Source organism: Balaenoptera acutorostrata, chromosome 7 (assembly GCF_949987535.1).
Source record: "Balaenoptera acutorostrata chromosome 7, mBalAcu1.1, whole genome shotgun sequence".
NCBI classification, from domain to species: domain Eukaryota; kingdom Metazoa; phylum Chordata; class Mammalia; order Artiodactyla; family Balaenopteridae; genus Balaenoptera; species Balaenoptera acutorostrata.
In genome coordinates this window covers 102,502,307-102,529,711 of record NC_080070.1, presented here as the reverse complement: position 1 = coordinate 102,529,711, position 27,405 = coordinate 102,502,307, and the positions used below count along the sequence as shown (strand labels likewise).

The 27,405-nt window shown below is 40.3% G+C and overlaps 1 protein-coding gene across 18 annotated transcripts in view; it reads left to right on the top strand.

Moving 5' to 3' along the window:
- NRCAM (neuronal cell adhesion molecule) overlaps positions 1-27,405 on the top strand; it is a 322,710-nt gene that overhangs the window by 236,085 nt on the left and 59,220 nt on the right. For 13 of the 18 annotated variants that reach the window (XM_057550377.1, XM_057550376.1, XM_057550370.1 and 10 more), the window contains 8 exons: positions 57-162; positions 2,068-2,264; positions 10,229-10,351; positions 14,643-14,813; positions 15,327-15,383; positions 17,211-17,322; positions 19,383-19,567; positions 21,680-21,811. In XM_057550377.1, the coding sequence (XP_057406360.1) occupies positions 57-162; positions 2,068-2,264; positions 10,229-10,351; positions 14,643-14,813; positions 15,327-15,383; positions 17,211-17,322; positions 19,383-19,567; positions 21,680-21,811 (1,083 nt within the window). The remainder of the gene's footprint in view (positions 1-56; positions 163-2,067; positions 2,265-10,228; positions 10,352-14,642; positions 14,814-15,326; positions 15,384-17,210; positions 17,323-19,382; positions 19,568-21,679; positions 21,812-27,405) is intronic. The other 5 variants (XM_057550380.1, XM_057550379.1, XM_057550373.1 and 2 more) reach the window with 1 other exon arrangement.

Below are 27,405 nucleotides of genomic sequence, written 5' to 3'. Positions count from 1 at the left end.
CTATTATGATATTAAATGATTTATTTCTTTACATTGTTCTTCTTTCTACCATTAAGTGGTACAACCTCCAACCATTACTCAACAGTCTCCAAAAGATTACATTATTGACCCACGGGAGAATATTGTAATCCAGTGTGAGGCCAAAGGGAAACCTCCTCCAAGGTGGGTGTGCTTTCTGCTGTTATAATACTGATAATAAGCATTGATATTCATGTTGAAGTTAATTTCAGGTCCTGCCTATTATTAAAGTATCATTTGTAGGTTCATTGTTCTGTCTCTCTGCTTAATTAAATTCAGTTGATTCTTCTTAAAAACCCAGATGGTTGCATTTCCATACTGATACCTTTCTGTGATATGCTAAAAAATTGTGGGAAGATGTGGAAAGAGCCTTCTGATGGCCTTATGAGATGGGCAAATTCCTTCTCTATGGGCCTCAGTTTACAGATAAATGTAAAATAAAGAAGTTGAACTTGACAAATTCTAAGATCTCTCCTAGCTCTCTACAAGTCTATAAAATAGACCCAAGTGGTTTTCCAAACATGACAGTGTTCAGCACTCAGGATTCTCCATATGCACCTTGGCATGAGCACTGTACAGCCTTTTAGAGTTGGGAGAGACATTAGACATTGTCTGGTCCAACCAGTATGTCTTATAGATGGGGAACTGATGCCCAGTAATGCTAGGTTAACCTAACCAAGGGCCCACAGCTCCTTAGTGGATGATCCGTAACTTGTCCAGTAATATATGGAAATTCTGGAGAGTTGGATTATTATTATTGAGAGATAATGTGTATTTTTTTAAGTTATAAAGAAGGGAAATTTTCTCAATATTTTATTTCCAAGTTTGTCTATGACCAGCCTTACTAATCTATCACAGACTGACACCGGAGAAAAAAATTACCAAAGTATATCAAAAACTTCCATCAAAGGTTGGCTTCAAAACAATCTCTTCTGTCATATTATTAGAAACCCTCGAGCACTCAGGCCCTAATGTGATGTCCTTTGATGACACCCCTTTTAGTTTAACATTTAATTAATACCTCCTGTAACTCTCTGTTAGGCAGGATTTCTCTACCTCAGCTCTGTTGATATTTTGGGCTGGGTAATTTTTTGCTGTGGAGACAAGAGCTTTCCTGTGCATTGTGGGATACTTTACAGCATCCCTGGCCTCTACCTACAATAAGCCAGCAGCAGCCAACACCGCTGTCCCCTACCCTAGGAGTTGTGACAACTCCTGCTATAAGGATAAGCAGTGGGAAGGGAAATCCAAGAGGGCTTGGAAATCATGGGGAAGTTTAGACATTCATGCTTTTGTAAGAGCATGGCCATTGTTGATTTGTGACCTGTTATCAAGTATTTGATTACTTGGGCACTGGGACTTTTATATAAGGCAGTCTTTTACATAAATAAAACTGAAAAAGAAGACTTTCCGTTGACAATTTGAAATACTTCCTAAGAAATTTACAAAAATCATCTCTAGAATTAAAAATTCTCAAAATATATTTGATATACAATGATCACTTTTAATAACTGACACTTAAAACACCACTGAACTCATGTTTCTTCCTCTCCTCCCAACTCATACTTTGCATTTTGATAACTTGACACTGGTCTGATCACTTTTAAACACACACATGTATTAGTACTTGTGAAGGCCTTTCTTCTTACACTTCAGCCCAGAGCAAATCTTTATAGGCAGGTTATCAATTCTATGAACAATGGAGTTTACAGTAAAAATGCTAATAAAGCTCTAAGAGAGTGTGCCTCGGAGACCTACTTCCTATATTTTCTTTGAAAAATGACAGGCAATTTGTATGCATGATTTCTTTATTGAGTCAGATTTTGGTTAGTTCTAATGAAGACATGTACCTTAGTATGTATGGCCGGCACTTTTTTCTAAGTCATAATTCAATGAAACATTTTAGGTATGGAGCCTATTGCTTTTTTACTGAATACTAAAATCTAATCATTATTTAGAAATCCATAAAACTGCTAGGAATTTGTTAGAGAGGAAATAATCCTGTTTTTCTGGACTGTAAACAAGCTTAATCCTTTATGCGTTGGGCAGTTTCTCCTGGACCCGAAATGGGACTCATTTCGACATAGATAAAGACCCTCTTGTCACCATGAAGTCTGGCTCGGGAACCCTCACAGTCAACATCATGAGCGAGGGGAAAGCGGAGACGTATGAAGGAGTTTATCAGTGTACAGCCAGGAACGAACGCGGGGCTGCAATTTCTAATAACATTGTCATCCGTCCATCCAGTAAGTCGGACCTGTTCACCAAACAGGACCCTTTTTAAAGTATAGCTCCAACCCCAGCATCTGTTACACCATCTAAATACCATTACAAGAAAACAATGACGTTGATTCCAATCCTCTGAAAATCATCACCCCTTTCCACTTGACCTCAATTCCTCAGCCTAATGCTTTGCCAATCCAATGTGTCTTTTGTACAAGTCCAGAATAAAACACCAGGGGTAAGAAAAGTGTATTTTTCCTCAAATTGATCTAATCATTAATTTCTCATGAATCTTATGTTTAAGCATACTCCAAACAGCCAGATGGAAATAAATTAGGTATGAAATGGGTAATTGATGTCTAAGTGTTATTTCTTTAAATGTTTTTTTAATTGAAGTATGGTTGATGTACAATATTATAAAAGTTACAGGTGTACAATTTTTAAATGTTATACTCCATTTATAGATATTATAAAATATTGGCCATATCCCCCATGTTGTGCAGTATATCCTTGTAGCTTATTTTTTTTAAACATCTTTATTGGAGTATAATTGCTTTACAATGGTGTGTTAGTTTCTTCTGTATAACAAAGTGAATCAGCTATACATATACATATATCCCCATATCTCTTCCCTCTTGCGTCTCCCTCCCACCCTCCCTATCCCACCCCTCTAGGTGGTCACAAAGCACTGAGATGATCTCCCTGTGCTATGCGGCTGCTTCCCACTAGCTATCTATTTTACATTTGGTAGTATATATATGTTACTACCACTCTCTCACTTCATCCCAGCTTACCGTTCCCCCTCCCCATGTCCTCAAGTCCATTCTCTACATCTGCGTCTTTATTCCTGTCCTGCCCCTAGGTTCTTCAGAACCTTTTTTTTTTAGATTCCATATATATGTGTTAGCATACGGTATTTGTTTTTCTCTTTCTGACTTACTTCACTCTGTATGACAGACTCTAGGTCCATCCACCTCACTACAAATAACTCAATTTTGTTCCTTTTTATGGCTGAGTAATATTCCATTGTATATATGTGCCACATCTTCTTTACCCATTCATCTGTCGATGGACACTTAGGTTGCTTCCATGTCCTGGCTGTTGTAAATAGAGCTGCAATGAACATTGTGGTACATGACTCTTTTTGAATTGTGGTTTTCTCAGGGTATATGTCCCGTAGTGGGATTGCTGGGTCGTATGGTAGTTCTATTTTTAGTTTTTTGAGGAACCTCCATACTGTTCTCCATAGTGGCTGTATCAATTTACATTCCCACCAAGAGTGCAAGAGGGCTCCCTGTTCTCCACACCCTCTCCAGCATTTATTGTTTGTAGATATTTTGATGATGCCCATTCTGACTGGTGTGAGGTGATACCTCATTATAGTTTTGATCTGCATTTCTCTAATGATTAGTGATGTTGAGCATCCTTTCATGTGTTTGTTGGCAATCTGTATATCTTCTTTGGAGAAATGTCTATTTAGGTCTTCTGCCTATTTTTGGATTGGGTTGTTTGTTTTTTTGATATGGAGCTGCATAAATGTTGGAGATTAATCCTTTGTCAGTTGCTTCATTTTCAAATATTTTCTCCCATTCTGAGGGTTGTCTTTTCATCTTGTTTACGGTTTCCTTTGCTGTGCAAAAGGTTTTCAGTTTTGTTAGGTCCCATTTGTTTATTTTTGTTTTCATTTCCATTTCTCTAGGAGGTGGGTCAAAAAGGATCTTGCTGTGATTTATGTCATGGAGTGTTCTGCCTATGTTTTCCTCTAAGAGTTTTATAGTGTCTGGCCTTACATTTAGGTCTTTAATCCATTTTGAGTTTATTTTTATGTATGGAGATAGGGAGTGTTCTAATTTCATTCTTTTACATGTAGCTGTCCAGTTTTCCCAGCACCACTTATTGAAGAGGCTGTCTTTTCTCCTTTGTAAATTCTTGCCTCCTTTATCAAAGATAAGGTGACCATATGTGTGTGGGTTTATCTCTGGGCTTTCTATCCTGTTCCATTGATCTATATTTCTGTTTTTGTGCCAGTACCATACTGCTTTGATTACTGTAGCTTTGTAGTATAGTCTGAAGTCAGGGAGCCTGATTCCTCCAGCTCCGTTTTGCTTTCTCAAATTGCTTTGCCTATTCAGGGTCTTTTGTGTTTCCATACAAATTGTGAAATTTTTTGTTCTAGTTCTGTGAAAAATGCCATTGGTAGTTTGATAGGGATTGCATTGAATCTGTAGATTTCTTTGGGTAGTAGAGTCATTTTCACAATACTGATTCTTCCAATCCAAGAACATGGTATATCTCTCCATCGGTTTGTATCATCTTTCATTTCTTTCATCAGTGTCTTATAGTTTTCTGAGTATAGGTCTTTTACCTCCTTAGGTAGGTTTATTCCTAGGTATTTTATTCTTTTTGTTGCAGTGGTAAATGGGACTGTTTCCCTAATTTCTCTTTCAGATTTTTCATCATTAGTGTATAGGAATGCAAGAGATTTCGGTGTGTTAACTTTGTATCCTGCTACTTTACCAAATTCATTGATTAGCTCTAGTAGTTTTCTGGTAGCCTCTTTAGGATTCTCTGTGTATAGTATCATGTCATCTACAAACAGTGACAGCTTTACTTCTTCTTTTCCGATTTGGATTCCTTTTCTTTTTCTTCTCTGATTGTTGTGGCTAAAACTTCCAAAACTATGTTGAATAATAGTGGTGAGAGTGGACAAAATCGTCTTGTTCCTGATCTTAGAGGAAATGGTTTCAGTTTTTCACCATTGAGGACGATGTTGGCTGTGGGTTTGTCATGTATGGCCTTTATTATGTTGAGGAAAGTTCCCTCTATGCCTACTTTCTGGAGGGTTTTTATCATAAATGGGTGTTGAATTTTGTCAAAAGCTTTTTCTGCATCTATTGAGATGATCATATGGGTTTTCTCCTTCAATTTGTTAATATGGTTTATTACATTGATTGATTTGCATATATTGAAGAATCCTTGCATTCCTGGGGTAAACCTCACTTGATCATGGTGTATGATCCTTTTAATGTGCTGTTGGATTCTGTTTGCTAGTATTTTGTTGAGGATTTTTGCATCTATGTTCATCAGTGATATTGGCCTTTAGTTTTCTTTTTTTGTAGTTTCTTTGTCTGGTTTTGGTATCAGGGTGATGGTGGCCTCATAGAATGAGTTTGGGAGTGTTCCTCCCTCTGCTATATTTTGGAAGAGTTTGAGAAGTATAGGTGTTAGCTCTTCTCTAAATGTTTGATAGAATTCGCCTGTGAAGCCATCTGGTCCTGGGCTTTTGTTTGTTGGAAAATTTTTAATCACAGTTTCAATTTTAGTGCTTGTGATTGGTCTGTTCATATTTTCTATTTCTTCCTGGTTCAGTCTTGGAAGGTTGTGCATTTCTAAGAATTTTTCCATTTCTTCCAGCTTGTCCATTTTATTGGCATAGAGTTGCTTATAGTAATCTCTCATGATCCTTTGTATTTCTACAGTGTCAGTTGTTACTTCTCCTTTTTCATTTCTAATTCTATTGATTTGAGTCTTCTCCCTTTTTTTCTTGATGAGTCTGGCTAATGGTTTATCAATTTTGTTTATCTTCTCAAAGAACCAGCTTTTAGTTTTATTGGTTTTTGCTATCATTTCCTTCATTTCTTTTTCATTTATTTCTGATCTAACCTTTATGATTTCTTTCCTTCTGCTAACTTTGGGGGATTTTTGTTCTTCTTTCTCTAATTGCTTTAGGTGTAAGGTTAGGTGGTTTATTTGAGATGTTTCTTGTTTCTTGAGGTAGGATTGTGTTGCTATAAACTTCCCTCTTAGAATTGCTTTTGCTGCATCCCATAGATTTTGGGTCGTCGTGTTTTCATTGTCATTTGTTTCTAGTTATTTTTTTTTAATAATTTTATTTATTATTTTTGGCTGCATTGGGTCTTTGTTGCTGCATGTGGGCTTTCTCTAGTTGTGGCGAGTGGGGGCTGCTGTTTGTTGCGACGTGCGGGCTTCTCATTGCAGTGGCTTCTCTTGTTGAGGAGCACGGGCTCTCGGTTCGCGGGCTCAGTAGTTGTGGCTCATGGACTCTAGAGCGCAGGCTCAGTAGTTATGGCACATGGGCTTAGTTGCTCCGCGGCATGTGGGATCCTCCCGGAGCAGGGCTCGAACCTGTGTCTCCTGCACTGGCAGGCGGACTCCCAACCACTGTGCCACCAGGGAAGTCCTCTAGTTATTTTTTGATTTCCTCTTTGATTTCTTCAGTGATCTCTTGGTTATTAAGTAGTGTATTGTTTAGCCTCCATGTGTTTGTATTTTTTACAGATTTTTTTCCTGTAGTTGATATCTTGTCTCATAGCATTGTGGTCGGAAAAGATACTTGATACAATTTCAGTTTTCTTAAATTTACCAAGGCTTGATTTGTGACCCAAAATATGATCTATCCTGGAGAATGTTCCATGACCACTTGAGAAGAAAGTGTATTCTGTTGTTTTTGGGTGGAATGTCCTATAAATATCCATTAAGTCCATCTTGTTTAATGTATCATTTAAAGCTTGTGTTTCCTTATTTGTTTTCATTTTGGATGATCTGTCCCTTGGTGAAAGTGGGTTGTTAGAGTCCCCTACTATGATTGTGTTACTGTCGATTTCCCCTTTTATGGCTGTTAGCATTTGCCTTATGTATTGAGGTGCTCCTATGTTGGGTGCATAAATATTTACAGTTGTTACATCTTCTTCTTGGATTGATCCCATGATCATTATGTAGTGTCCTTCTTTGTCTCTTGTAGTAGTCTTTATTTTTAAGTCTATTTTGTCTGATACGAGAATTGCTGCTCCAACTTTCTTTTGATTTCCATTTGCATGGAATATGTTTTTCCATCCCCTCACTTTCAGTCTGTATGTGTCCCTAGGTCTGAAGTGGGTCTCTTGTAGCCAGCATATATACGGGTCTTGTTTTTGTATCCATTCAGCCAGTCTTTGTCATTTGGTTGGAGCATTTAATCCATTTACATTTAAGGTAAGTATCGATATGTATGTTCCTATTACCATTTTGTTAATTGTTTTGGGTTTGTTATTGTAGGTCTCTTCCTTCTCTTGTGTTTCCTGCCTAGGGAAGTTCCTTTAGCATTTGCAGCTGGTTTGGTGGTGCTGAATTCTCTTAGCTTTTGCTTGTCTGTAAAGGTTTTAATGTCTCTGTTGAATCTGAATGAGATCCTTGCTGGGTAGAGTAATCTTCGTTGTAGGTTTTTCCCTTCCATCACTTTAAATATGTCTTGCCACTCCCTTCTGGCTTGCAGAGTTTCTGCTGAAAGATCAGCTGTTAACCTTTTCGGGATTCCCTTGTATGTTATTAGTTGTTTTTTCCTTGCTGCTTTTAATATTTTTTTCTTTGTATTTAATTTTTGAGAGTTTGATTAATATGTGTCTTGGTGTGTTTCTTCTTGGATTTATCCTGTATGGGACTCTGCACTTCCTAGACTTGATTGACTATTTCCTTTCCCATATTAGGGAAATTTTCAACTTTAATCTCTTCAAATATTTTCTCAGTCCCTTTCTTTTTCTCTTCTTCTTCTGGGACCCCTAAAATTCGAATGTTGGTGGGTTTAATGTTGTCCCAGAGGTCTCTAAGACTATCCTCAATTCTTTTCATTCTTTTTTCCTTTATTCTGCTCTGCAGTACTTATTTCCACTATTTTTTCTTCCAGATCACTTATCCGTTCTTCTGCCCCAGCTCAGAATTTTATTCTGCTATTAATTCATTCTACAGAATTTTTAATTTCATTTATTGTGTTGTTCATCATTGTTTGTTTGCTCTTTAGTTCTTCTAGGTCCTTGTTAAACATTTCTTGTATTTTCTCCATTCTAGTTCCAAGATTTTGGATCATCTTTACTGTCATTACTCTGAATTCTTTTTCAGGTCGACTGCCTATTTCCTCTTCATTTGTTTGGTTTAGTGGGTTTCTACCTTCTTCATCTGCTGTGTGTTTCTGTCTTCTCATTTTGCTTAACTTACTGTGTTTGGGGTCTCCTTTTCACAGGCTGCAGGTTCGTAGTTCCCGTTGTTTTTGGTGTCTGCCCGCAGTGGCTAAGGTTGGTTCAGTGGGTTGTGTAGGCTTCCTGGTGGAGGGTACTGGTGCCTGTGTTCTGGTGGATGAGGCTGGATCTTGTCTTTCTGGTGGGCAGGACTGCGTCTGGTGGTGTGTTTTGGGTTGTCTGTGACCTTATTATGATTTTAGGCAGCATCTCTGCTAATGGGTGGGGTTGTGTTCCTGTCTTGCTAGTTGTTTGGTGTAGGGTGTCCAGCACTGTAGCTTGCTGGTTGTTGAATGGAGCTGGGTCTTAGCGTTGAGGTGAAGATCTCTGGGAGAGCTTTCACCATTTGATATTACATGGAGCCGGGAAGTCTCTGGTGGACTAATGTCCTGAACTCGGCTGTCCCACCCCAGAGGCACAGGCCTGACACCCCGCCAGAGCACCAAGACCCTGTCAGCCACACGGCTTCTCCGGAGAGTCTCTGAAGACCCGGTGGGCTCAGGAGGCGGCTAGAGGCCCCTGCGAGGTCCTGCATGAGGGCTCCCTGGTGTGCGGCATCTGCTGGACCCCGAAGTAAGCAGCCAGTAGAGAACGGGCAGACTGAGAGCCCCGGCGGCTGGCTGGGCCTGGGTGACCGCATGGAGGCTGCCACAGGAGACAAGTGGGGGCCTGTGGGCACGTGTGGCCTGGGCCACCGCCAAGGTCTCCTACGGCAGCAACCGCGAGGTGGATGGCACGGAAGCCACACTGGGACCTATCCTTGTAGCTTATTTTATACATAAGAGTTTGTAGTTCTTAACTCCCTACCCCTGTACTGCCCCTCCCCCTATCCCTCTCCCCACTGGTATCTACTAGTATCTGTGAGTCTGCTTCTCTTTTGTTATATTCACTAGTTTGTTGTATTTTTTAGATTCCACATATAAGTGATATAATACAGTATTTGTCTTTCTCTGTACAAAGAGACTTATTTCACTTATCATATTGCCCTCTGAGTCCATCCATGTTGCTGCAAATGGCAAAATTTCATTCTTTTTTTATGGCTGAGTAATATATTCCATTGTATATATGTACCACATCTTCTTTATCCATGCATCTGCCGATGGACACTTAGGTTGTTGCTTCTGTGTCTTGGCTATTGTAAATAATGCTGCTATGCACATTGGGATGCATGTATTTCTTTAAACATTTTTATTTCAAAATTTCACTGGAAATAGGGTGACCTCACTATCTTGATATTATTGTGGCTTTTTTTGCATTAGTCAGTACCCAGATGCTCTCAACAACCCAAGAGCATGTATTTAAAGAACAGCAACCATTTGAAGTTCTGGTCATTTTTTAAAATGTTTATTATGTGTATAATATGTGTGCATTATAGAATAATTAATTATAGAATAATTATAATTATAGAATAAATCAATTACAAATGAACAAAAAAGAAAGTTAAAAATTACTCGCAAATCCTTTCATTCAAGGAAATTACTATTCTTTCTATTTTTACCTAGGCAGATATGTATGTACATGTCGGAAACAAGCTCATTCTGAAGTACTATTTTATAACCCTTTCTGCCTTATCTAGATATCATGTATATTTTATATTAACCTTATAAATAAGTATACTTATACAATGTCTAACACTGTATGATATTCAAAGGTGTACATGTACAATTATTTGTTTAACAAATCTTTTGACCTAGAAATGTTTTTCATTCTTTCATGAAGGGCATGCTTGTAGCAAAATTAGTTTGTATCTTCTTAAGGATTTATTTAATATAAATTCTTAAACATGGAATTGCTGACTCAGAATTTATACTATTAATGTCATCTTTTAACACTGTATTTAAAATTTTTTTTGTCGTTACCTTAATGTATATAAATTTCGAGTTACTATTTCCTCAGAAGTTTGGTTTATCTTTCTTTCTAGTGCTCTTTTTATTTTCCAATGCAGAAATAACTTAGAAGTTATTGTTTTATTTCTTTAGGGTCACCATTGTGGACCAAAGAAAAACTTGAACGAATAACACTTAGAAATGGCCAGTCTTTGGTACTTCCCTGCAGACCCCCAGTTGGGTTACCACCACCTATAATATTCTGGATGGATAATTGTGAGTTTTAAAAATAAGAACTTTCTTTCTTCAAGAGTGTTATGATTATTGGCTATCCCAATCGATTATTACCTCTTGTGATTCATAAGATGTTTATAAAATGTCTTAGAGATTCTCAGGAAAATAAATCATATATCCTTTCATTCAGTCACTTTATTTTATTGAACACCTACTATGCACCAGGCATCTCTCTAAATAAACCAAACAAAGGTCCTGCTCTCACTGAATTTATATTCTATGCAGTGGGAATAAAAGGGGGGAGAGAAGGAAGCAGAGAATAAATGCATTTAGAAAATATGTGTCAGTTGGCAGTAAGTGCTGTGAAGAAAAATAAGCAGAGTTTTGAGCAGAAACTTACAGGAGTGAAAGAGCAAGCAAGCCCTTAAATATCTGGGTGGAAAGAGAAAAAACAGTGTAAGCCCCAAGGGCAGGAGCATCCGTGGTGTGTGTAAAATCAGCAGGGAGGCCAGTGTGCCTGGGCTGACTGACCCAAGGGCGACAGTGAGAGAAAAGGTCAGGAAGGTCCAGGGGCTCCAGTGCGAAGGGCTTTGGTTTTTGCTTTCAGTGAAGTAGGGAGACATTGAAGGAGTGGCTTCACCTGAATCAAAACAAATAGTAAGAACATCACTTCGGTTCATGTGTGGAGAACAGAGAGGACGAAAGGGAGAGAAGGGCGTTCTGTTAGGAGGCCAGTGCTGTGATCTGGGCAAGAGTTGATGGGGACTTGGACTTGGGTAGTGGCAGTCAAGTAAGTAAGAAATGGTCAGATTCCAGGGACTTCCCTGGTGGTCCAGTGGTTAAGACTGCACGCTTCCAACGCAAGGGGCGCGGGTTTGACCTCTGGTCAGGGGACGTGGCCATAAAAAAAAGAAAAAAAGAAAGGAAGGGAAGCAGGGAGGGAGGAAGGAAGAAATGGTCAGATTCCAGATATAATTTGAAGGTAGATCCTCCAGGATTTATTGGGGTCAGAGTGGAGGCATGAGAGAGAGGAGTCAAAGGTTACCCCAAAGTCTAAGACTGAACAACTAGTAAAATGGAATTGCCATTTCCTGAAACAGCAGAAGCCCATCAAGGGAAGGAAATCAAGCTGTTCAGGATGTGTTATGTCTTTTCTTTCAGTTTCGTTCTTTTATCCCCAACAATAGCTAATTTTTTTAAATTTAATTTTTTGCTTTATATTGGAGTACAGTTGATTCACAATGCTGTGTTAAGTTTCAGGTGTACAGCAGAAGTGATTCAGTTATACATATACATATATCCATTCTTTTTCAGATTCTTTTCCCATATAGGTTATTACAGAATATTGAGCCCAGTTCCCTGCGCCATACAGTAGATGCTTATTGATTGTCTATTTTATATATAGTAGTAACAACAGCTAATATTGATTGGGCATTTACTAAGTGCCTGTCCCTTTGCTAAAGACTTTACATAAGTTATCTCATCCATTTTCTACAATAGTCCCAGGAAGCATCTCGGATGACTCTTACCACTTTTTAGATGAGGAAACCGAGGCACAGAGAAATGAAGTCATTCATTAGGCAGTTTAACATCTGTTCACTCCATCCCTATCCTTAGGGAATTGTTTGTTGCTCTCCTCTCCCATCTTTCCACACCTCCCCTTAGCATGTTACCTTGGAGACTAGGAACCAGGGTTTGGGATGTGAGAAGCTCGTGAGGCATCCTTGTGGAGGCGTCCAGCAGGAGTCAGAGCTACAGCTACGTGAGTCAAAGGAAGATTCAGGGCTCTTGCCGGCAATGTGTGAATGTTAGTGCTGCAGAGATGCTCTGTAGAGCCGGGGGCTGGAGGAGAGGACGAAGGGAGGGAGTGCAGGTGGTGAAGAGCAAAGCCTGGGGACTGAGACCAGGAGCCTCCAGGGGCCAAGAACTTAGGGAGCAAAGGAAAGTCGATGAGAAGGAGCAGTCACTTAGGTAAGACGAAAACAAAAAGAGAGGGTGTCCCCAGGACGAGGGGAAGAAAAAGTGTCAGGGAGACAGAATACCAGCTGGTTCAAATACTGCTGAGAGATCAATTTCCAGTCTCACTGAGAAATTAGTTTTACATTTGGCAACACGGTGATCGCTGTTGACCTTGACAAGAGTCCTTTGGGTAGAATGGTGGGAATGGTTGCAAAATATTTGTAGGGAATATATTCTGTTCTCAGTGACATGATTTCCTCTGAAATCACCAGCTGTGCACATTACTGAAGATAAAATTTAGCTCTCACATTTCATTTCCAGTTTTGGCTGTTCTGTATCAAAGCACTCAGAGAAAGTATCACAAAGCAATGGAAAATAAATATATAAATGAATAAATGGGCGAAGATATTTTTCCTATGATCACGTAACAGCTTTTACAGATTTTGAAAGAATAAGTAACAAATCAAATGTAAATGAGTGGGTTATGTGGTCGAGAATAACAGTATCCAAAGGTACTGCCAAAATGAGGCCCAATATTTGGTTCTTAGTTCTTATTCAGAATTGATGACTTTTCTGCTTAATAAAGAGGCATATACATGTAAAGTCTCAGAATCATCTGAATATGTAACTAATTTTTTTCACATTGCACTGCTGGCCATGTCATTTACATACATTTTAGGCTGTAGGCAAAGCATCTGGACCTTTCAAGTGAAATTTCATCTGGATATGAGAAAAAATTCAGATCTGTGTAGCATTCTTCTGGCAAGATGACCTTATCACGTTATTCCTATCTGCATACATTTTTGTCCCAATGTAATGCAAAGGGACTCAGTGGGCAAAGTGCTGCCATCCTCATAAAACGGCATTCCCTTTCATTTGATCTCCCAACACCGGTCCATAATAAAATACAGCAGGAGAAATGGAAGAGAATAAATGTGTCCCTATCTTTAACTCTTTGTATTCATGAAATAAATGTACATTATTTTTCTGAGTTATTTTTTAAAACAACCCTTTCCCTGGTTAATGGCTTCAAACCATGAATTTACAACCTCCAACCAAACCCCCATCTTGACCTAGAACTTGACTAACATGGCTAACCAGCATCCTTTCAAGGTCTGGCTCCACATTTCCCTCCCTTTTCCTGCCCAAGGGAGCTGCAGGCTTTTCCCCATAATTTTGCATTTCGTGACATTTTAGATAGGGCACCTGCTGCTGCAGGAGCATAGCTGCTTGACTCAGACTCGAGAAATCCTCCGGGAGACATGACACCTGGCCCCAGGCAACTAGGAGGTACAATTTTTCCTAGTTCTCTCACTTCAGAGCTGAAGAACTGTCCCAGTGAACTGAGTCAGAAGCTTCCTGAGTCATGCTAGCCAGCCAAGTGTAAGTTCACACATAGATCATTGGTCCCATCTCCCTGAGTTCTTCATCGCCTTAGAAAATCTCCCCTCCATGCCTGAGGCTAGACTGTTCCTTGGACCTGAGGAGAAGTCGGTTGTTAAATGTGAAACTGGAAAGTCAGAATGCTCATGGTTATTCATTTCATTATGGAGCTTCTGTGAGGGGCCAGGTACATTTTTAGGGCTACAACAGTAGACAAAGCAGATGACGGTCTCCGTCCTTCTGGAACTTAAATTCTAGTGCGGGGAGACGGGCTATAAGCCATACACATGACAGGTAAAGTACATTGTCTGTTAGAAGGTGATAGGTAACACAGAAAAGAAAAAGTAGAGGAGGTGAGGGAGGCTGGGTGTGGGGGGCCTCTGAGCGGCACGTCTGCAGCATTACACCCTGTTGTTAATTGCCTGTTTGCTGCCTGATTCTCCAGTTAGATCCCAAGCTCAGGGCAGGGAACCGGGTCTGCCTGACACCTTGCTCAGGACCTAGTTCATCACAGTTAGGTGCTGTCACAGTATAAGGTGTCTGACTGTGTATGTGCTACAATAGATGCAACCCATGGTAACATCCTTACAAGCTTCCATAATGCACTTTCTGAGATATGTGTGTATCTATGATTAACAATTAGGGATTAACTTAAATGTTAGGAAAAGTCATGCAAACTCTTTCTGTAAAACATTTTTTGGTTTATGCTTGCTTCATGAAACCCTTCACTGGACAACTCTAATCTCACCTCTACCCTCACTCCAGAGAGATTAGGGTCTGGCAGGTACAACTGGAGTTTTAATACATGTGTCTTTTTTTTTTTTTTTTTTTTTTTACAGTTATTTGCTTTTACTCAAAGATCTTTATAGAGAAAAAAAGCATTCAAGTGAAATTCACAGAACTAGTTATTAGTAGATACATTTATCTCACTAATTTGGAAAGTGGCCACTTTTTGATGGAATGATCTAGATGTCTCTCCGCCTTTCTCCAGCCTTTCAAAGACTTCCACAAAGTGAGAGAGTTTCCCAGGGTCTGAATGGAGACCTTTATTTTTCCAATGTGCTCCCAGAGGATACCCGGGAAGACTACATCTGTTATGCCCGATTTAATCACACTCAAACCATACAGCAGAAGCAACCTATTTCTGTGAAGGTGATTTCAGGTAAGAGTTCAGTTTCCAGAAACTCTCTTGCCATGATGTTTACAAATGTGTGCAAATGTATTAATTATTAAATCCTACTAGCTTTGAAGTAGACAGGTTCACTGGTCAGGAAAGTACCTGTGAATAGCCGCTAAAGTGTTGGCATATGTATCAATATTATAAGGAGCTTGCCTACCTTAAATACTGTATTTTACAGTTTTTGCTGTCATTACCATGGTAACTTCCTGAATCTACTTAGTGTTCTGAGCATTTGTGAGTGCTTTATGCTCCACGATGCCTTTAATTGGGAGTCCTGCTGCTTCAGTTATATATTCACATATTACTGGTTGGGGGTGGCTGAGTGAATTAATGAAATAGTTCTATACAATGTAAAGCACTGTTTTTACTTGGTAGGGATGGTGCTCGGTCAGCATAGGTATATATGTTTGCTTTTGTTGCCCAATACTTTTTTTTTTTTTTACAATCCCCTCCTCCCTACTTTTTGCATTCTTCATGATATTCTGTTTATTTCAGTGGATGAATTGAATGACACTATAGCTGCTAATTTGAGTGACACTGAGTTTTATGGTGGTGAGTTATGGTGATTGTAACTGACATTTCTCCTTCATTGTAGAATTTAGTTCACTAACTTCACCTCCATGGCTGTTTAACCTTATTTCTTTATGAAATTCCTAGTTCCATGTTTAATACCACTGGAATCAATGTATGTTTCATATGAAGTTTAGCTCTGAGCTTTCAAACATGTCACTAAAACATGTTCCATGTTGTATGTATAATAATGAAAGTTACTATAACTGTTTTCATGTAAAGAACCATTCCACAAGATTTGGAAAAATATCTTTCGTGTATGTTCAGAATTACATTTTTCATTTTTTGTCTGGCTCATAAACTTTTCTCATGAATTAAATAAGAGTTGGCAAGGTGTGTTAACCTGCTAAAATACTAACATCAGAGTCTTAGTAACATTTTGCAATTAATATTAAGTGGATTTTGATAGTAAATCATCGTATTTCCATCTGTTTTCACATGACCTTATCAATGTCATATAATTAGCAATAGTATTTATCTTGGTTTTGTTTAAAATCGAGTGACTGTCTTCAGTGGAAGTAATCTTTTTAAAAATAGAGGATTTAACTTCATTCTTTTAAAAAGAAAAGAATTTGATTTCCTTAACGGAAATATGGCTCTCAGGTATAGAGTCTATGTGTGAAAATTATGGGTTCTGGATATGGGGTCCTCTTAATTGTCTATAAGGCAGAATTTCTGCTGTATTAATTTTTTACCTTTGAGATATGAAGTAAAAAACATTAAGGTACTATCAATGACCAGAGTATACAGATCACAACTCCTGCCTTATTTTATTTTATTTTATCTTACCTTATTTCATTTTATCTTATTTTATGTTAAAATCCTCCTGAAAAATATGGGCCTCAAAATCATTCCCAAAGTGATTTCAGAGGGGTAAAATCTAAGGAAACCTCTAATTTATCTCCAGTAATACCTTCTCTGGTGTTCAGTTTTTTCTTCTGAGAAATGAGAAGAATTCATATATTACCTTTTCAGTTCTTATGAGCATCAAGTAGATAATACATTAAAGTGTTGAACACTGTAAAGGGCTGTTAGAACCTCAAGATGGTATGATTTCGACTTTAAGTTTCTCTGAGAGGCCATCAGAAGATAAGGCCACATTTAGGCAAGGACTACATAAAACATGAAGGTAGTCTGTAGATACCTTCCTGAGATTTCTGACTTGAGCCCTTTTTTACGTTTTTGTCGAGGAAACCAATTTCAGTTGCTTTAAGTCCACCCTTAATTTAAGGCACACAATTTGCCACACCTCTGCAGTCACTTTCTAGTTGTGTTTTGTTTTGTTTTCTTTTCCATAAACCTTGCAGTTTTGATATGTTAGATGTTCACCACGATTTATCTTCACGATTAATCAATGGAATTGACTATAATGTTGTCCCTAGGGTAAATAAAGCAAAATACCCCTTCCATCGTCATATCTTCCAGAAGATAGACAGCTCATTTTCACTTTGACGTGCGCACTCATCTTAAGAGATGGATAGTTTGATAACATGATTTTCCTCTCCATGTCTACATTTTGAAAATTTGCCAACTCACCAAAAATTCATAGGACCCTAACCCAAATTAGGGAAATGTACAAGAGGAAAAAAGTTCTTATTTTTAATGCCTGTGCAACCAAAATAGTTGTTACTTCCGGCTGAGTGAGTGATGGCTATTTGTAAGGCAAAGAGTGTGTATGTGTTAGTTTAACAAATTTCACAATCAAATGCTAAGTGGATTTGCAAAGGGATTAGATTCTTAGACAGTGAACTGGGCTTCTAGAAATCCGTGTTCATAACTCTGAATGCATATTGATTTTCTTGTTTGCAGCTAAATCACATAGAGAGAGGCCACCAACATTTTTAACTCCAGAAGGCAATGCAAGTCGCAAAGAGGAATTACGAGGAAATGTCCTTTCACTTGAGTGCATTGCAGAAGGGCTGTGAGTTAACACTGTCTTGATGTCCACTTCTTATGTAAACATAGTAGATTGGTAGAGAGGCGTTAATATAACAAGAGTCATTGTCTTATGTTGATTCCATTAAGCATCAAGAAAAATGTGATAATTCCTTCCAAAACAGGCCATATAAATTCCATGTTATTAAAATATTTTGTTAATAGTGTTCCTTTTGAGATAAGTATCAGTAATCACCTTCTGACTGCTCTGATTATAATTCAGGTTATTATTTTGCTACTGTTGTCTAACAAAGCATCTCAAAACTTAGCGGCTTAAAATCAATAGCTGTTTATCACTGATCATTTGTCTGCAGGTCTGCAAGGCAGTTGTGCTGTAACAGGCTAGATCCGACTGATTTCAGTTGACCCTGTTTGTGCATCTGCTGGGCGGCTCGGCTCTGGGTTCACAGCTCTGGGTCTGCTGGCTACGAGCAGGGCAACGGAGCTCTTGACCATGAGTTTCTCACATCCCTCTAGCAATCTAGCCCTGGCTTGTTCTCCTAACAGCAGAGGCAAACATGGCCTCACAGGACCTAACCTTCTCCCTGGCACACTGTCCCAACCCCTGCTTCCTAGTGACCAGTCACCAGCCCAGCTTCTTTGCAGATGTCTCATCTGTGCAGACCTCAAAACTGACGCCACCCCCAGAACGCATGTGCCCTTGACAGGAGTCCCAGATTAGGAAAACGTTCAAGGCGAGCTTCTCTATATAGTTCCCTCTTATGCCTGGCAAAGAGCAAGTAGTACTGATAAGGCACATTTGCTGAAAACATTGATTGGAATCTCGGAAACATGTTGTGATCACGTGTTATGATCTGTGCTGTCCTTGGCCTGGTGACTCAAAGTCCACATTCCTTCCTAAAATCCCAGAATTGGCCTCCAGGAATAATTTTACCTCCGGAGGCACATGGAGGCCTCTGCTGGCCGTGTCAGGAAATCACACTACTCACAATTCAGTTCCTCAAATATATCTGTTCCATTATTTTTATTCAACCAAACAAATGAAAAAAATTCTACAATCCTTTAATCCCACTTGCATTTCTAATGATAAATACATTGTGATCTTCCTGAGGGCATGGACCATTCTTTTTTTTTATCTTTATCTTCCCAACACACAACTCAGTGCTTGGTCTATAATTTAGTCTCAGTAAATGTATTGAATGGATTTTTATTTTACCCTCATGAAAACCTTCTCAAGTCACCAGATCAAAACAAGCTTCATTATGCGCATTAAGGCAACAGAGAAACCTGAGGCCCAAAAAGGTCAGGGATCCAAGATCAGAGAGCAATTTAGGGATAAGGCTGGGATTTTGAAGCAGACCTTTTAACTCTAAGCCTATGTCTGGCTTTTCATCTGCCTCTATAGTTCATGATTTAATAAGAAACGTAGGTGAGAAATGGTATGAGTAACACATGAGTTGGGCCTACTTCTGTCAGTTGGTATTTTAAAATATCACTAATAATGAAACTAAAGTAAGAGCACGATTCCTCTAATCACTTCTTTCACGTCATCAGATAGCCTGTTATAAGATAAGGAGGTGCTTCCATTTGATATGGAAATGTGTGAAAAGTTCACGGGCACAAATATGTATATCAGCTCTTTCTCTGGCATTTTTAACTCTAGCCGATAAAAAAATTATAACTCGGTGTCATTAATTTTATGGTCATTCTTTTGATTGACATAGTCCCTTCATGCAAAATTTTCCAAGAGTGCCTTACTGATCGGAACTTTGAAGAAAATAATTAGGTCCCTTCAGTCGAGTAAGTCTTGCTGCCATTCTCACCAGGTCCCTGAAGTCCAAGTTCAGTGTGCCATGAATTAGCTCAGTTCTGCTCGTGTGAAGATGGTAACTTACAGACGGAAATGCAAGGTTTTGAGCATGACTTATAAAAGTGTGGTGCTAGTTAAAAAGTGTGGTGCTGGTGTAAATCTCTGTATATTCCTCATGACCTTTATGTTTGTGACAAGCTCGCATGAAAATCACCCTCACAAGCAGCTAGGTGCACTTCTTTTCTTGTAATGGTATTGTTTATTCATCTTATCAGGCCTACCCCAATTATTTACTGGATAAAAGAAGACGGAACACTCCCCATCAACCGGACATTTTATAGGAACTTTAAGAAAACTCTGCAGATTGTTCAGGTTACAGAAGCAGACTCTGGGAATTACCAGTGTATAGCCAAAAATGCACTAGGAGCCATCCATCATATCATTTCTGTCACAGTTAAAGGTATATCATTGTCTAAAATACATGGCTCTTGCCTCCATTGAGAATCCCTGAGTCTTCGATCAAAATGCCTTTGATTATATTCAATAATAATGTAATTTATATCAACATACGTGGCACCTTGAATCTCTTCTCATTGCTACTTAATAGTGCATCTAAATCAGGTGAAAAATTCATTCCCTCAGATCTTCCTTGCAGAGGATTCCAATTAATAAGTGTAGAAAGAATGAAGGAAATAGGAAATCACATTTAGAATCCCACAGTTATAACTGCTGTAGGCAAGAGCTAGTGATGAAGGCTAAAATTACGGGATGGACCTTTAAGGAGAAACAGGATATTTGCATAGCCTCAAAGTGTTTCTTCTCCCCTCACCCCCCAAAAATTAATTACTGAGGCAGGTTTAATATATGTCCACAAATTCTTTACTCCTCGTGCCTTAAAGAGATGGCACTTAATTGTCCTTCCCTTGAGTGAGGGCTGGACTTACTTGCTTCTAATGAATAGAACATGGAAAGCAGGAAAATAATAACTTTACAGTGGAGAAACCTGGCAGACATCACTCTAACCAAGTGATCAAGGTTAATATAACCGCTAATAAGCCATGTCAATATCATGTACTCCCAGATATGATGGACGTCTACAACAGCGGTTACCAGTGGGGAGAGGCAGTAAAGGGGTAGGGGGTTAAGAGGTACAAACTATGATGTTTAAAATAAGCTACAAGGATCTATGGTACAACACGGGGGATATAGCCAATATTTAGCAATAACTGTAAATGGAGTATAACCTTTTTTTTAAAAAAGAAGTAATTTTGATGATACTGATGGTGGTGGTTGGATGGTGATTATAATCTAAAAATTCAGGAGTTCTTCACTCAGAAATCACTAAATTTGACCTTAGATGAAAAAGCTTTTGTTCACTTAAAACCTTCCCATTGATCTATAGGAGAATTCAGTAGTCACTGGTAGAAACATTCTCTAGGAATGAGAGCATGTTGAAAATGTTTCACAAAATATTTTAGTTACAGATAAGAAGTAGAGAACATACCTTAGGAGAAATACGAAGATTAAGCAATTTAGTAAGCTTGATTTATCCCTGAAAGAATTCAGTTGGCTAGTTCTCCTTTGTAAGTCTGGAAGGATGTTCAAGGAAGAAACTCTCCATGAAAAAAAAAAGAGATGATAGAGAACTTATTTCTAGTGTTGGGCTAGTAATTAACATTGATATGTAACACTTATGGCTAACACTGACATATATTCACTTTTCTCCATTTCTGTCCTGATAATGATGAAAAGAGGATGTTCCTTATTACAAAAAATAACCAAAAAGCTCTTGATTATTTAGAAGAAAAAAAAAAAAGATGTTCTACAAAATAACTGACTAGTTGTCTTTAAAAGTCTCAGGTTCATGAAAAACAAGGAAAGAGCAAGAAACTTCCAGATCGGAGGAAACTAAGTAAGAAGATGTGACAGTTAAACGCAATGTGGTATCCAGGACAGGGTCCTGAGACAGAAATAAGACATTAGGGGAAAAACAGGGGAAATCCTCATACAGTGTGTAGTTGAGCTGATGGTATCCAGTGTTAATTTCTTGTTTTGGTATCTGTTCCATGGTTTTGTAAGAGAAAGCTGGTGAAGGGCTTATAAGAACACTCTATACTAACTTGGCAGCTTTTCAAAAATGCAAAGCTTTAAAAACTGCTTCCCAATTTTATAGTTGTATGTATTCTACAGGGCTCAGATTTATAATTGTATGTATCCTACAGGGCTCAGATTTTAAATTCATGTTTCTTAGCCCTATCTGTACCTGTAAATTCCTCTACAACGTTAGAGAAATCTGTTACCTCTTCGATGTCTGATTAACGAAATGTAAAACAAGATGACGATATTTGAATCAAAAGGCTCTAGAAATAATACATAGATGTCACTGAGTCTTCTTAAACATTCTTCTGAAAATCTGAAGTGTTCTTTGAAGCATAAATCTATTCACTCTAAAAAAAATGAAACTAACAAATGTTTTTCAAAATACTTATTAAGATAGTTCAGTATACTAAGTTTGCTAGAATAACTTATTTGATTCAATTTTTTGTGGGTTTCTTTTCCTTTCCTCACAAAGCGTCTCCATACTGGATCATAGCACCTCAAAATCTTGTGCTGTCCCCAGGAGAGGATGGAACCCTGATCTGCAGAGCGAATGGCAACCCCAAACCCAGAATTAGCTGGTTATTGAATGGAGTCCTGATAGAAAGTAAGTTTCCTTGAGTGGCTTCAGTTGCAGTATATTTTCGGAGCATAGTGACATCTCCACAGGGTACAAATGGTGATAAAATAACTTGGCTTAAGGAAGGAAGCCATATGTAAGTTAAACAGAGGCATGAAATTACCTTTAGATTTTAATTTCACTACCTTTAGATATAATTTATTATGACCGAATCGTTTATGCTATTTTTTTTTTTCCTTTTTTGGCTGCGTTGGGTCTTTGTTGCTGCGCGCAGGCTTTCTCTAGTTGTGGCGAGCGGGGGCTTCTCTTTGTTACGGGGCATGGGCTCTAGGCACGTGGGCTTCAGTAGTTGTGGCATGCGGGCTCAGTAGTTGTGGCGCACAGGCTTAGTTGCTCTGCGGCATGTGGGATCTTCCCGGACCAGGGCTCAAACCCGTGTCCCCTGCATTGGCAGGCGGATTCTTAACCACTGCGCCACCAGGGAAGTCCCGTTTATGCTATTAACATGACAGTATGTGCTGGTTGGAACTTGGCAATATTTCCTCTGTTTTTTACATGGATCATAGGAAGAATGACAGGGTGAGAAATAAACATCACTGAAAAGTTCAGATTATCTTCTTTGTTCAAAATGTCAAGTGATTTGTGGAAACATCACAGGAGTCGGAGGAGATGGGTGGGGAGGCTAGGAATAGAGCCAGTGGATATGACAAGAATAAGAAATACAACTGTCTTAATTTAAAGAGGTTTTCATTCCTAAGTAGAGCCCAGATGTTCCCACGTTCTCCAGTCTTGAAAGGTCACCATCCCATTTAATACCCAAAGAAGAACACATCCTCTGACCCCAGTCCTCTGCTGGGTGCTCCATCTTTGACCAGTTTTCCCTCCCTCCGTATTGCTGAGATCATCCTTGAGCGATACCTGTGTGGTCCTAGCTGCCACGTGTCACCTCTTCTGCCACCTTCCCTGGACCACTCGAGCTGTCTCTCAGCCAGGTTGTCCAGGATGCCCACCCCCCGCTGCCAGGAACAGTTCCCCAAAGTGTGACCACAGACTTTGCATCAATCTTCTAAATCACAACAAAGACCAGTTTTACAAAACTTGGTTAAAGGCTTGAGCGTAATATAGGGGAATTATAGCAAAGAAAACTTAAAACGGACATTGCGTCTTTCTGCTCCCGGATTCCTAAGCCATGGCCATTCACAGGCAGCCTAGTGCCTTTCCTTTGTCTTGACCCCGCTCACCACCAGCTGCTACCGAGAGGCGAATCTTTGGACATTTCCCCCTTCTTGAAGTTCAGACCTTCTCTTAGACCCAGAGAGAGAGAGAGAGAGAGAGAACCGGTTTCTGTTTAAAACCCAGCCTCAGGTTCACTCTCCCAGTCAGTAGCATAATAATCTGCAAAGATATTCTTTACCCCCAATAAAGACAACCTTCAGGATTATGATGTTGAGCAGCTTAGCTGCTCGTTGCCTCCAAGCCAGAATCAAAAATTGGTTCTACTCTTACATACCCAAAAGGGCCATTAAACTGGCTTTCCTGAAATAGTCTTCACCCTAAGATGGATCTGAAAGCTGCTGGCAGATTTTAAATGACACACGTCCCTTCTTCTCACCATCAAGGTCTTACCACTGCAGGTCTAGAGGGGGGTGAGAGACCCGGTTCCATGAGTGTTTATTAGGAGTGTGTGTCACACAACACAGTCCTTATCGGATCCTCAGAAACAGACAGCCTGTGTTTACTGTAAAAGGAGATAAGTTCCTGGGAGAACACAGACACTAAGGAGGCCAGCAAATCGGGTTTGGATATTTCCATTCCCAATTTTAGCTAGGATCAGGATCAGGAAAAACTGCAGAGAGTATCGTGGGGTTGTGCATCGGGAAGCTGTTGCCACTCTCAGAGGCGTATAGGTGAAAACTGAGAAAAAGTGGAAGAAAGCCCAGAACTGAAAAATAAGTTTTTTGGTAGAATATCTGATTTTCTTAGCAATGTGTTCAGAATGGCGTAAAGGATGGCGCGTGCCCAGCACTTTGGCACTGTGTTTTGTATCTCAGAGGTTCTGTGCCAATTTATGGAAGGTTAAATGTGCCCCTGAGGTCTGGCCTCAGGGAAACTGACAGGTGGGAGGGGACATCCATCATTTCTGAGCAGGAAAGCCAGGGAGCCAGGGAATGTTGGAAAGATAAATCCTCAAGCTCCGCAGCCAGAATGCAATCATAAGCAGGGGAAAATGGAGATGTAGGTGGGTCAGTGACACAAGGACGAGGGGAGATAAAATAAGGGAGCTGATCTTTCCTCCTGATTGGCTCAGCTTGTGAGCCTTCCAAACCGGGCACAGGTGGTGCCTCTCAGGGAACCCTGTAACTGCAGCTGTAATGAGTTTTTAACTTCTAGGTGTCAAATAAGATTCAAGGGTGTAATGTCCAGCACAGAGACTATAGCCAGTATTTTATAACTTTATATGGAATATAATCTATGGAATATCGAATCACTATGTTCTACACCTGAAACTAATCTAATATTGTAAGTCAACTAGACTTCAAAAAGTCAGCTTTGAAATTGTACTCATAGACACTCCCCTTTAAATGAAATATCTGGGGGGAGGATCAACAGTGAAAAGCCTACATCTTGGGGACGGGGGGGTGCAGGACAGTGGTCCCTGGAGACAAGTGGAACCTGTCTGCTGTAACCCCGAATCATCTGATTGGGTCCAGAACAAAATCTTTCAAATCAGGTTCCAGATCAGTTCATTTCTTCCATCCCCAAAGTATGTGTTAAGTGCACGCTGGAAGGAAAACAGGAGGCTCAGGAGAGCTAGGATGAGAGTTCCACGGTGCCTGCAGATCCAGGGCCCCTTGGCCTCTGGCGCGCCTCGGAGCAGTCATTCTGGTGGGCGAGCAGGAAGAGAAACCCCGTGCGGTCTGGCAGCAAAGCCGGGGGCCCCGGCCGCCAGGCCGCCCCACAGTGCTGGGAGCAGGTGCTGTGTATTTATACCGAGGTGATGAGAAGTGTCCCTGGAAGGTTTCTTTCTCCACGTCTGGTAGCCAAGCTAAAAGTGCGTGGATTACTGTTTGGAATCTCGGAACTGAAAGGTGACGTTGGGCTTGAGGCGCCGGTTGTGGGGGGACCCTCACAGCTCTCTGCACGATGGTACTGCAGGGCCACCGCTGTTCCCCATCCCCACCCTCAGCTGCTAGTCTACCTACAGCTTCTGCTGAATGACTTCTTGGCTAGACACTGTCTTTTTTTTTTTAATTTTTAATGAAAAATTTTTTTAATTTTTAATATAAAAATGTTTTAAATTGTATTCAAGTATAGTTGATTTACCATGTTGTGTTAATTTCTTTTTTTTTAAATTTGTTTATTTTTGGCTGTGTTGGGTCTTCGTTGCTGTGCACGGGCTTTCTCTAGTTGCAGTGAGCAGGGGCTACTCTTCATTGCGGTGCACGGGTTTCTCATTGCGGTGGCTTCTCTTGTTGCGGAGCATGGGCTCTAGGCACATGGGCTTCAGTAGTTGTGGCACGTGGGCTCAGTACTTGTGGCTCGTGGGCTCTAGAGTGCAGGCTCAATAGTTGTGGCGCACGGGCTTAGTTGCTCCGCGGCACGTGGGATCTTCTTGGACCAGGGCTCGAACCCGTGTCCCCTGCATTGGCAGGCGGATTCTTAATCACTGCGCCACCAGGGAAGTCCCTTTGTTGTGTTAATTTCTGCTGTACAGCAAAGTGATTCAGTTGTGCATATACATATACATTCTTTTTCATATTCTTTTCCATTATGGTTTATCATAGGATGTTGAATATAGTTCCCTGTGCTATACAGTAGGACCTTGTTGTCTATCCATTCACTATATAATAGTTTGCACCTGCTAATCCCAAACTCCCAATCCATCCCTCCCCCACACCTCCGTCTCCCTTGGCAACCACAAGTCTGTTTTCTATGTCTGTGAGTCTGTTTCATAGATAAGTTCATTTGTAGATACTAAGTCTTAAACAGCTACGTTCCAAGTGAACCCTACCTGTCCCACCCTGTGTGGACCTCTCCTGATCCAGGAAAGGGAGTAAATGAAGAAGAAGACTGTCCCCAAATCGGTAGAATTCGAAGAGCCTCGTGCTTCTCCCCTGTCCACCCTGCCCGTGAATTCGGACGCCTCTAAACAGAACTGCCTTTGAGGTTTGGGTCCCATTCTGGAAACAAGAGACTGGGGCTTGTTTCTCATCTGCAGTTTGCTGAGTTTGCAGCCCACAGATGCATTCAAGAATGACAGGGCAAGGAGGAAGGATGGCAGAGAGGCAGGGGTAGCAGGAAAGAGCAAAATTTACCGTAGTATATAGTGGCACAGAGTTGGCATGGTGAGGATTCAAGGGGAGACTAGAGTAGACCCCAGAGGTTAGCTGGGAGCACAGGCTGGCTTGCTGACACCGTCTACTTAAGACGCTGCAGAAACCTTGGGTGGACCATTTGCCAAGGGGCAGGGACAGGGAATAGCTGTGCTTCTGCAGTATCATCGTGCAGCACCCCCACCAGGTGCCTGACATCGCCGCCAGCTGCTGCACAACAGAGACATTATCAGGGGACCACAGTACCAGGTACACAGCCTCCCCACTCCTGACTTGTGGGCAATCACCTAAGGACACTGCCACTCTCTCCTCCCACCTCTGCGGGCTCTGGCTGCCAAGGGCACATAAGGACTGTAAAAGGAGAAGCTAGATCAGGAGGGGGAGGGGTCAGACTTGGGTTCTGTTAGCCAAATACAGTGGTTTTCTTCAATATGTATTTTATTTATTTATTTTGGCTGTGCTGGGTCTTAGTTGCAGCATGCGGGATCTTTTAGTTATGGCATACATGCGAGGTCTAGTTCCCCGAAGAGGGTTCGAACCCCGGCCCCCTGCATTAGGAGCGCAGAGTCTTACCCACTGGACCACCAGGGAAGTGCCAGCAAAATACAGTGTTATTGATTTGTGACTGTGCATTTCAGACCTGGCACCTACTGTTTTACAAAACCGGAAGAATTCATTCAAAAAGAGCTTGTGCTCTAATCTCAGTATCTTCCAAAGCTCTGTCCCTCCAGGAGTGGCTAGGTTACTTTTAACTTTCCTTGAAGCATAAAACAGACTTATTAAATATGGAATTTGTCCAAAACCACCTAAAATATTTTTTTAAACCATCTGCAGAAGTCAGGAAAAAGAACACAACTGCAGAGGTGCTGGTGCCGAAAAAGAACTTTGATTTTTATTGTGTGACCCACAGTGTCTGGGAGGATGTGGAAGTAGAACCCAGGATCAGAAAGAAAATGTCCAAGGTCAAGACTGTGGACACCAAGATTCCTGTCCCTGTCCTAGAAGGCAGCATGGAGCCTAACACTTGTAGGTCTTTAATGATCTCGCATGCGAGTTGGGGTAGATCTCTCAGATCCTTCCACATGGAGCATATGTAAGATCACACTATTATTACGTTAAAAGACCCCTTTTCTCTAAAAGATGAGAAGGGGATGGAATGAAGGGAATAAGAATGGACAGAAGACCTCCTCCTGCCACAGTTACATATTTTGCTGACATGGGAGGAACAGATTGAAAGCCAGTAACACATGATGAGCAGGCAGGGGAATGGAGGCGTGGTCCAGGATC